This window comes from Dipodomys ordii, unplaced genomic scaffold, assembly GCF_000151885.1.
Source record: "Dipodomys ordii isolate 6190 unplaced genomic scaffold, Dord_2.0 Scaffold19, whole genome shotgun sequence".
Classification (NCBI taxonomy): Eukaryota; Metazoa; Chordata; class Mammalia; order Rodentia; family Heteromyidae; genus Dipodomys; species Dipodomys ordii.
The window spans coordinates 11806339-11817863 of NW_012267235.1; the positions used below are offsets into that span (position 1 = coordinate 11806339).

The 11525-nt window shown below is 50.0% G+C and overlaps 1 protein-coding gene across 1 annotated transcript; it reads right to left on the bottom strand.

The window, feature by feature from the left end:
- Positions 1 to 5848: 5848 nt before the first annotated feature.
- Atp1b2 (ATPase, Na+/K+ transporting, beta 2 polypeptide) lies at positions 5849 to 10967 on the bottom strand. Its single transcript, XM_013013264.1, has 7 exons — positions 10496 to 10967; positions 8417 to 8545; positions 7974 to 8078; positions 7661 to 7866; positions 7346 to 7402; positions 6454 to 6552; positions 5849 to 6336 (listed from the first exon to the last, which is right to left on the bottom strand). The coding sequence occupies exons 1-7, from the start codon at positions 10605 to 10607 to the stop codon at positions 6172 to 6174; spliced, it is 873 nt and encodes a 290-aa protein (XP_012868718.1). The 5' UTR covers positions 10608 to 10967; the 3' UTR covers positions 5849 to 6171.
- Between the last annotated feature and the right edge of the window lie 558 nt (positions 10968 to 11525).

The window sequence follows — 11525 nt, forward strand, 5'->3', positions numbered from 1 at the left end:
TCCAATAAACCACCAGAAAACCGGAAGTGGCGCTGTAGCTCAAGTGGTAGAGCGCTCGCCTTGAGCTGAAGAGCTGCGGGACAGCGCCCAGGCCCAGAGTTCAAGCCCCACGACCGACAAAAAAAAAAAAAAAAAGCTATTAGTGTAGCTGCATGTCATGTAGTAGAGTGCTAGCCTTAAGCAAAAGAAACTCAGAGATAGCACCTAGGCCCTGAGTTCAAGTCCCAAGACTGGCACCAAAAAAGAAAAAGAAAGGGGTCTGGGCACATAATTTAGTAGTTCTATTCATCAAGCATGCACAGAGCCCTGGGTTCCATCCTAAGTTGTTGTGGTTTTTTTTTTGTTGTTGTTGTTCATTTGTTTTTGTCAGTCAGACTTGAACTCTGTGCCTGGGCACTGTTCCTCAGCTCTTCAGCTCAAGGCTAGCACTCTACCACTTGAGCCACAGCACCACTTCCAGCTTTTTCTGTTTATGTGGTGTTGAGGAATCAAACCCAGGGCCTCATGCATGTAAGGCAAGCACTCTACCACTGAGCCACCTTCCCAGCCTCCATCCTGAGTTTTAAAAAAGGAAATGGACAGGCTTCTATTTGCTTGCCAGATATCAAACATCAGAAACTTCTGGACCAGATCATTATGACCTGGAATAGACAAGTCAGAAGCAAGAAACAAATCTAGAAGTAACCATGGATATATGGGAATATCATAATTTTGCCAACGTTGGCATTTTGAGTCAATCCGAATAAATCACAGGATTTTCCTTTGTTTATTTTGTGACGGTCCTAGGGCTTGAACTCAGTAAATCAGCATTATCCCTTAGGTTTTTTTTTTATTCAAGGCTAGTGCTCTGCAGCTCCATTTCTGGCTTTTTGGTGGTTAACTGAAGGTAAGAAGCTTCAAATTTCACACTTCTGAATAGTTTTAGGATTATAGGCACGAGCCACCAGCACCTGGCTTTGAAACTGTTGTTTTTGTTTTTTTAATTAATGAATCTTGCACAACTGCAAAAAAAGAGAGAGAGAGCAAAAACCTGTACGTGAACTAAGCACTGCTGGCTCTCTCTTATAATGCTAGCTACTCAGGAGGCTAAGATCTGAGGATCACAGTTTGAAGCCAGCCAGGGAAAGTAAGTCTGTGAGACTCTTATCTCCAATTAACCACCAAAAACCAGAAATGGCTGTGGCTCAAAGTGGTAGGGGACTAGCCTTGAGCAAATAAGCTAAGGACAGCACCAAGGCCCTGAGTTAAAGCCCCAGGATTGACAAAATAAGAAAAAGAAAGAAAAAAGAAAATCACAAACATTGCCTAGCATGTATGAGGGCCTAGATTAAATTCTCAGCTCTATGACAGGCTCTGGTGGTTCACTCCTGTAATCCTAGCTACCCAGGAGCATAATTTTAGGATTGTGATTCAAAGCCAGCCCTGGCAGGAAAGTCCATGAGACTCTTTTCTCCAATTAACCACCAGAAAACCAGAAGTGGCGCTGTGGCTCAAGTGGCAGAGTGCTAGCCTTGAGCTGAAGAGCTGAGGGACAGCGCCCAGGCCCAGAATTCAAGCCCCATGACAGACAAATTCTCAGCTCTACAAAAAGGAAAAACTGCTAGCATGGTATATATCTGTAATTCCAATACTAGGTAGGTAGAAGCAAGTAGACTCAGAGTTCAGGGCAAGCCTAAGTTACACCGAGATCTTGTCTTCCTAAACAAGGAAGAAAGGAAGAGAAAGAGGGAGGAAAGAAATCTATTTAGTGGCCAAAGTCGAGAAGGAAATAATGGCTGCTGAAATTGTCAAGGCGTTCCAAATTCACAGCAGCACCAAGACCTTGTGAAAGTAGGAAAACAAAACAGTATACCATGATTAAAAATGAATTAGGGGGCTGGGAAGTTGGCTCAGTGGTAGAGTGCTTGCCTCGCGTGCACAAGGCCTTGGGTTCGATTCCTCAGTACCACATAAGCAGAAAAAAGCCAGAAGTGGCTCTGTGGCTCAAGTGGTAGGGTGCTAGCCTTGAGCTGAAGAGCTGAGGGACAGCGCCCAGGTCCAGAGTTCAGCCCCCATGACCAACAACAACAACAAAAAGAATTAGCAACCGGGCACTGGTGGCTCACACCTGTAATCCTAGCTACTCAGGAGGCTGAGATCTGAGGATCACAGTTCAAAGCCAGCCCAGGCAGGAAAATCCATGAGACTCTCATCTCCAATAAACCACCAGGAAAAAAAAAAAATTGGCACTGTGCCTCAAGTGGAGAGTACTAGCCTTGAGCTGAAGAGCTGAGGGACAGCAATATGCCCAGAGTACAAGCCCCACGACCAACCCCCCCCCCACATACACACAAAATGAATTAGCAAGCTGGGCACCAGTGGCTCGCGCCTACTTAACTACTCAGGAGGCTGAGATCTGAGCGCCACAGTTTGAAGTCAGCCCCAGCAGGAAAGTCCTTGAGACTCTCATCTCCAATTAATCACCAGAAAACCAGAAGTAGAGCTGTAGCTCAAAGTGGAGGAGTACTAGCCTTCAACAGAAGCTAAAGGACAGCATGTAGGCCCTGAGTTCAAGTCTCAGTACTGGCATAAAAAAGAGAGAGAGAGAGGAAAAAAAAAAGAATTAGCTTTCTGCCAGGTAAAACAGACCCATGGAATTTATTTTGAGTGGAAAAAAAGGTGCACAAACATGTGCAGTATGATCCAATTTTGGTATAACATCCACCAAGCCAGGAATCTTTCCTTATTTATAAGATGTGGTATGTGTGCATGTGCCTATTATGAACTTATTATAAAGTTGTATATACATATGTAAGTTATTTTTCAAAGCACATACTAAGACTACCTCATTGTAGAAACAGAAAGCAAAAATTAACTCCCAAAAATAAAATCAAAATTAGCCATCAACACATTTCTCCCATATGCCACAATAAACATATATACCCACCCATTCTTTGTTTTCTATCTTTATTTTTCATAAAATTAGGATCCTACAGTTTCCTTGTTTTGAAATCTGATGTTTTTCTTTTTAGTCAAAGCTTCATCTTGTATCCAGCCTGGCCTTGAACATAGATTCTCCTGCCTTAGCAGTGTCTTGAGTCTTGGGATTACAGGAATATACTAGTATGCCCAGTTTTTTTTAATTTTCTTTTTTTCTTTTCTTTTTCTTCTTAGCAGGTCATGGGGCCTGAAGTCTGGGCCTGGCGCTGTCCCTCAGCTCTTCAGCTCAAGGCTAGCACTCTACCACTTGAGCCACAGCGCCACTTCCAGCTTTTTTTTGCTTATGTGGTGGTGAGGAATCAAACCCAAGGCCTCATGCATGCAAGGCAAGCGCTCTATCACTGAGCCACTTTCCCAGTCCCTCTTTTGAATAACTTTTCTAACCTGTCTGTAAGCATTTGACGATGTTCCCTCCCAAAACATCCTGTTGTCCTTTAAAACTCAATTCTGAAGTTGCCCTATACACAGCTTTTTGTGGGCTTTTGTTTTGTTTTGGTTTGGTTGCTGGTCTTGGGGCCTGGGCACTGTCCCTGTGCTTTTTTGCTCAAAGCTAGTGCTCTATCACTTAAGCTACAGCTCCACTTGCAGCTTTCTGGTGATTCATTGGAAATGAGAGCCTCACGAACTTTCCTTCCTGATCTGGCTTCCTCCTGAGTAGCTAGGATTGCAGGCATCGACCACCAGAGCCTGACTTTCTTTCTCTGAAGCCTCTTTTTTTTTTTTTTGGTTCCAGTCGTGGGGCCTGAACTCTGGGCCTGGGCGCTGTCCTTCAGCTCTTCAGCTCAAGGCTAGCGCTCTACCACTTGAGCCACAGCGCCACTTCTGGGTTTTTTCTTTTTGCTTATGTGGTGCTGAGGAATCGAACCCAGGGCCTCAGGCATGCAAGGCAAGCGCTCTACCACTGAGCCACCTTCCCAGCCCCTCTCTGAAGCCTCTTATAGAAAGTATAGGTCATTCTGAACTTTGGCATCACCAGCCTCCCCTTCCTTGAAGCACATCCCAGTCTACCTTTATGCATTTCCCCGTGTTCTTCATCGTATTAAAAGTGGGGAGCTCCAGCAGGAACTCTGCCTCTTTCATAAGTGTCCTCATGGTGCCTAGAATGCTAGAAGGCACATAAGCACTCTGTAAGTCACCCTATGCAAAGGAATATAGGCTTCTTGCTTCCCTCTTACTCTCTCTTTTGTGCCAGTACTGAGGCTTGAACTCAAGGTCTAAGAGCTGTCCCTTAGCTTTTTCACTCAAACTAGCACTTTACCAATTGAGCCACTGCTTCACTTCTTACTTTTTGCTAGTTCATTGGAGATAAGAATCTTACAGACTTTCCTGACTTGGTGGGCTTCGAACCTGGATCCTGAGATCACAGTCTCCTGAGCAGCTAGAGTTACAGGGATAAGCCAACAGTGTCCAGTGGCTTCTTGCTTCTTGCTTCTAGATCACTCCTTGAATGATCTCAAGATAGAGTATATTCAGTTAGTTGAGGTGAACAGGATGGATGCTGGAAGGAAGAGGTGGGTACTGAGGAACAGGCCCCCCCCAAAAAAAACCTGGGTAACCCAGAGTCACCCAAATCCACACTCACTTCCCAGGGTTCTTCCAAATCCTCAGAAAGGAACAACTAGCACACAGAGCTCTGTGTATGATATATATTTATATATATAATTGCTCTCATTTTATTGTACTTTATCTTCTTTTTACAGTAGATCTGACACAGGCATTAAATAACTGTAGAGAAAGAGATCACTGGAGAGAGGAGGGTATAGGAATAGGAAAACCTGGGGGCCCAAAGGGAAGAGATACAGATCCAGTGAGAGGAAAAAGGGAAGGGCCCATTGTGGGTGGGGTGTGGAGGCTGCAGCATTGAAAAAGGGGGGGTGGTTAGACAGGTTAAGGAAGAGGATCCGAGGAGAAAGAGTTAAAAATGCCTCTATAACTAAATAGTCCTCGCAGCAGGAGGCCCCTCAGTTGACATTCTATGGGCATTATTTTATTTATTGTTAAAGGCAAAAGGGGCTGAAGGAGGTGGAGTAAAGAAAGTCAGAGGCTAGATTGAGGAGGGGATCTGAAATATTCAGGCTGGCATGCAGAGGAAAGAGAAGGAGTTAGTGATCAGTTGGTAACTTGCTAGAAGCCAGAGAAGTGGTGGGGGCAGATGTGGGCTCAGGAGAAGGAGGTGGACTCATCCCCCCAGCCAGCTGACGTTTCCAAGGTGGCTACTGGGGATGGAGCCAAGATGGCTGCCCCTCCCCCAGAGCTCCCTGGGAAGTGGAACTGGAAGGATATTCTCGGAAGGCCAGTGGGGGGAAGGGAGTCATTGGAAAAACAAAGTGCATATTCAGCCTAAAGTCAAGCCCACCTCTCGGAGTAGTGACTATTCAGATGACAGAAGGAACGGGGAAGGAATTGGAATGTGGGGCACAAGAGAATTCTCTGGAAGGATCAACACTTCTCTTCTAGTCCTTCATTTTTGACCCAGTTGATGGAGTCACCATAGGGGGAGAAGCAGGATGTGCCAGGAAAGAGGGAAAAGACCACACAGCCAACTTGTACTCAGTAACAAATGGCCGCCTTTCAAAAGAGAGAATAAGGATGGGCAAGAAGAGGGACCATTCCTGATGGTGGACCCAGAAAAGCCAAAACCACCAAGATAGTGGACTGTAGGGATGGAAAAAGGAGAAAGGATAACAAAGATACCGTGGCTGGAGCAGGGAATGGGAGCTGGGAATCAAATCTGGGGTGTGTGTGTGTGTGTGTGTGTGTGTGTGTGTGTGTGTGTGTGTGTGTGTGTGTGTGTGTGTGAATGGGAGCTGGGAATCAAATCTGGGGTGTGTGTGTGTGTGTGTGTGTGTGTGTGTGTGTGTCTATAGAAGATAAGCAGAAGTGCAGGGAGGAGTTATAAAACCAACCCCCTCACAGCTAAACCAGAACTATAAAGACTCTTAACTCCTTTGTGGCCATCTTGGTTGCCCATTTCTGTCTCTGGCTGGGAGAAAATGGTAGAAAATGGGTGCAGTCAGGAATCACAGTGCACATCAGGCGGGGTTGAGAAGTCAAAGAAGAGGGTGTGAGGCAAACAAGTCATAGCTCTGTTATAAAAAAATACCTTTAGGGCAGGTAGGGAGGGATCAGGCAGGGTCAGGGACATTCCAGAAGCATCCACAGGAGAGTGGTGGGGGGTGGGAGGAAGGGGCCTCAGGTTTTGTTGATTCGGAGTTTGAAGGCCACACGGCCGGCAAACTTGTCTCGCTCGTCGTCTGTGGCAATGTTGGCAGCATTTATGCGGCATTCCACGTTCACCTCCACGTTGGGGGTCACATTCAGGAACTTCACAGCCACCAGGGGCTGTGTGTAGTTCACCTGGGTCAGATGAGGGCAAAGGAAAGATCTAGGCCAAGGGCAGCCTCAACCTCCTCCCCAAGAAACTCCACTGTGTTCCCCAGGAAGCCATCATCCCAGCCCTCCCATGGGACTTACGTGGAACTTTTTGCCGTAGTAAGGGAAGTACATGAGATCGATGTTGCCATTAGGAGGGAACATGACAAAGTGGCCGAGATTCTCAGCATCTTCATCTCGCTGTGGAGGGGTGCAGGAAGGTAGAGAAGTGAGCGTGTTAGACAAGCCAGGTACTCAGGAGCTCACCAGACTTCCCTTTGTGCTTCTTTCACACCCCCCCCCAATCATTCCAATCTCAAATGTGATAGGAATCCCTTCAGCTGTAGTGTGCACGTGTGTGAGTGTTCACATGTCTTCATGTGTGTGCGTTCGCATGTCTTCTGTAAGATGGGGAGTTCTGAAGGATGCTAGTATCACAGTACAATCCTCCTACTCCACTAGCTCCCCAAGTTCTTACCCTGTCCTTGGGAATCGGTCTCTGGAGCAGAGCCAAGAGAGAATAGATAAACAGTAAGAGCTCCGTAGTAAGGAGGAAGAGGGTGAGTGGGAAGGGACAGCACATTTCTAGAGATCGGAGTTGGAAGCAAGGTTTTGCAGACAACTTGGTGGTAGATGGTGCTAACCCAACAGCAGCTAACCAGAACTCTAAAGGGGACTGAGGAGTACTAGAGGGATATGGGAGGGGAAGCAGGCGACATGGACACTGAAGGGACACAGGACGGGTAGAAGGCACAAGGGGAGAAACCAGGGCTTTGGGTGGTCTATTCCCCAGCAGAGCAGGCTTCTGTATCCTAGAGAAAAGCAAGGGCTGGAAACCCTGTGGAATTCAAGCCACATTAGAGCCTACTCTTACCCCCTTGTCCCTATAGTGTTGGGGCCTCTAGGAGCAAAAAAGAGAAGGAGAGATGGATAAATCACATGGGAACCATGAAAGACAAACAGGTGGGCAGGTGGGCAAGATCCCTAAACTCACCTTCCCAACACAGGTAACATTCATGCTCTGGTTTGCTCCTGCATAGAAGTTGATGACCTGGAGTGAGGAAGGAGGGTTGTGAGAGATGGGGGAAGAAATCCTATCATAGGCATCTAGTCTTTCAACTACAGAGCTGACCTTCCCACACGTCTATCTCTTTGATTCATGCAGCTTCTCAAAGAAAAAAAAAAAAGCAAAAGCAAAAACAAAAAACCTCTAATGCCCATTAACCCCAGTGAAAGGACACATAGTTAACAGATGGTAGTGTCCCCAGCTCCCTCCTCCATTTTCCCTAGGGACCAAGGTCATGGGTACCCGGTTCATCTTGATGAAGACACAGGGCTGCCCAGTGCTGTAACCATAGTGAGTGGGGTCCCCGATGCCAGAGCAGTTGCCCAGCTGGGTCCGGTTGAATTGGCAGGCACGTTTCGGATAGTTGAGGACCCCGTTATCTGGCTGTTCATAATAACGCCCAGGGCGGCAGACATCATTCTTTTGGGCTTGGATGGAATCGTTGTAAGCTAAGGAGGTAGGAGGGAGAGTCATGGACCTGATGTTCCACTTCCAGTGGTCTCAGGCCACACTTGCCAAGGTCCTGGACTAACATACAGCCATCCCCAACACTCACGCTCCAAAAACTTGTTGAGCTTCTGAACATGCTGATCCCAGCTTTCTGTGTCACTGACGTTAACAATGACATCAAGGTTCTCCGTCTTAGGGCGAATCATCAAACCTATAGTTGACATGGGCAGGAATGGGAAGGGCATAAGTAAATAAAATTATTAAGACAAAGGACCAGGCATGGGGGGAGGGAAGTGGTTATGGGAACACCAAGGTAAGCGATGAGGTGAAGATCTGAGATTATCTTTATAGGAGTGCTCTCCTTCCTATCTGCCATTTTCTTAGATCACATAGCTCTCAGGACATGAGAAGAAAGACAGAGCTAAGAATTTCCTAGCACGTAGTGATTGGATCATCAATGCCAGACTGAAAAGAATGGAATCCCTTCTGAAAAGCTGGGGGACATGAAGGCAGGTAGAGTAGCAAGGAGGGGGAAACCTCATCACTTACCTGGGGTGGCCAATCTGTCCTGGTACTTGGGAGTATGGTCAGAGACGGTCTGCAACATCACCCACATGGTGAGCGTAAACATGGCGGTGAGGAAGCCATAGAAGATGAGGTAGAAGAGGAGGATGAAGGCTATGGAGGAGGAAACACAGTCAGCAAGTATTCCGTCTCCTGTCATGAGCTCACCTTCTTTCCCTCTCGAAAGTTCTGCACTGGGTAAGGCCACACAGCTACAGGATGTCTCAGCACCTTCCCTTGGGAGCCAAAGGAAACAAGCTACAAACAGACAGTGTCCAGTGTCTAGCCCTGCCTCCCAAGCCTCCTCCTACTCCTAGGGCACAGTGAAGCCCGACCTTGCAGAAGCCACAAGAGACCTAAACTCTTGTTGCTGGGACAACCCCAAGAATAGGCCACTGTCATTGTGCCTCTAATTACATTTCCAACTTCTCAACCGTGCATGGTCCTGAAAGGCCACAACATCTGTGAGCCTTGCATCCGTACTCATGCTTAAAGCCATCCTAGCCACCAGTCACAGATAAACACTTACCACCCTGCAGTCTGGACCCCCATACTCAAATGGCAAGATCTGGACTCTCTGGTGCCCTACCAGAAGCCAAACCTTGAAAACTCCTAGAATGAGGGGCCCAACACTATGGCCTAGCTGTAAAGTCTCAGAGACAGATGTCTGAACGTCAAGAGTCGCCATGTTCTCAACTCATATAAAGGCCTGGAGCAAAGGTGGATGTCCCCAGAGCCTTTTCCTGACACCATCTCATCCTTCATCCTCTTCTTGTGAAGACCTGCCCTTCCCATCACCCTGACCTGTCAGTCTTCCACCTCAGAAGATACTTTCTTGCCAGGCATCAGTGGCTCATACTTGTAATCCTCGCTACTTAAAAGGCTGAGATCTGAATATCACAGTTCAAGTCAGCCAAGACAGGAAAGTTCATGAGACTCTAATCTCCAACTAACCACTAAAAAGTCAGAAGTAAGCTGTGGTTCCAGTGGTAGAGCATCAGCCTTGAGCAAAAAAGCAAAAAAGGAAGAACCCCAGGGGCCATGAGTTCAAGCCTGAGTACTAGCAGACACAGGCCACTTTTCCATGAAGCCTCAGACTGTTACTGTTCCAAGCATTCAGACCCCTCACATGGCAGAGGATGGGCCTCTAGGACCCTGAGGACAATGACTGCATTAGACCCCCCCCCCTCATGGGTCCCTAGACTGATGGGACAGTGTCCAGTCGGTGCAGATAACTTGTAAATTGTATCATAGTGTCATTAGAGCTTCATATCCCAGGTGGACAATCTTATTTGGAAGAAATCTACCCCTCATCTCACCTGCACCCAGTCACCAGATCCCAGCCACATACAGGTCCCTCTGCACCCGCCATGATAAGGGTGGGAAGGTTTCCCAAGCCATCAGAGTCCCAAGACACACCCGGCCTGACATCACCACAGTGGCCACTCCTCCCTCCTCGATGACATCTGATCAGAACATCCAGCCTAGAAACCACAATGCCGCCCCTCCCCAGCAGCCCCCACCCACAAAGCAGCCACAGGAGGCTCCAAACCCCCCAAATGGTGGAATATAGACAAACAACTTCCTCTGTGAAGGCCCCCTCCCGCCCCGGTCCCCCCTCTCAGACCCGCCCCCTCATGAATGTTCCCAGGGTCCAGGGGGTGGGCGCGAACTAAAAATAGACGGGGCCTGGCTAGCTAGAGGGAGGGGGAGGGAGAGAGGGGGCACTCTCCAGAGGTGGAGGGGGTGATCATGTGGAGTGGACAGGCCCCGAGGCGGAGCGGGAGCTCCTTGGCGCGGACACGCGCGGAGCCCGCGACCCCCCGCCCGAGGGGGCTCCGCGGGGGGCGGGAAGGCGGCAGTGACCTACTTTCTCCGCCTCCGCAGCGGCCAGCCTGGAGATTAGACCTGTGATTCGGCCCCCTCCCAGCCCAAAGCCCGACAGGGGAGGGGCCCGGACGCCAGGGACCCAGCAGGAGAGCTGGGGCCCTGCCAACCGGACCCTGCGCCCCCAGGCATCGCCAGGCACCCCCCCATCGCCTTTCCCGCGCCAAACCCGCGTACCCCAGCTGGTCCCGGTGCGGCCCATGAACTGGTGCGTCCTCGGGTTCCACACGAACTCCTTCCACTCCTCAACCACCTGCCCGCAGCTCTTCTTCTCTTTCTGGATGACCATCTTGGCGGCGCGGGCCGAATCCCCCGGGCGAGGCGGGGGGCTGCGGAGAAGCAGGGGCGCTGCGCTCTGAAGCCCTCCGCGTACCCGAACGCGCGGAGAGGGAAGGCAGCCGGAGCTAGGGGGACCCCGCTCAGTATGCAATTTCCAGGGTGCACGGCCACGCGCTGCGGGGTGTTGGCGGTGCGACTGGAGGTGCGTGCGCCAATACTAGGCCCCCCCGAGAGCGATGAAAAGGGGGAGGTGGTCAGAGCAGGGGGTAAGGGGGAAGGAGGGCGGACGCAGCTTCACCCCACAAACCGACGAGAAGCAAAACAGCAAGGGGCGCAAAAACCAGACGGCTGCAAAACCCGAGCGGAACGCGGAAAAAAAGCGGGGTGCAAAGCAGCTGGGAAAGGCGGGGAGAGGGAAGGAGCAGCCCCGAATCCGAGATGCAGGAAGGCTGTGGACCGCGGCAGGTGGCCGCTCAAAGCTCCTCCGCCCAGCAGAGACCACCAGACCACCGGCAGCCCAGCCGTGGGGGCTGGGGCGGGGACGCGCAGTTGAGGGACAGCTAGGAACAGGGGTCCCCCCAGGCGGAGGCTCCGCTCCCTCGGCAGTGCAGGGCCCGCGGTCGCCGCGCGCGCGCGGTCTTTATACTCCGAGACTCTCAGGGTGCCCGCCCCGTTCCCACCCCCAGAGGCCCCGCCTCCTCGGCGCTGGCCCAGGCGACCTTATGCATATGCAAATATGGATGTCTGGATTAGCCCCGCCCCCCGCCACCGCCTCTAGGGAACTAGGCGGTCTCTTCCCTACCCCCACCCCAGGTACTGGACTGCAAATAGGGTGGGAGAAGGGGACAGAGGGCGTATCTGGGTGGAGGAAAAGACAAGATTAACCCCCTCGCAGAGTCAGAGACTAAAAGGGAAGATGATATATACT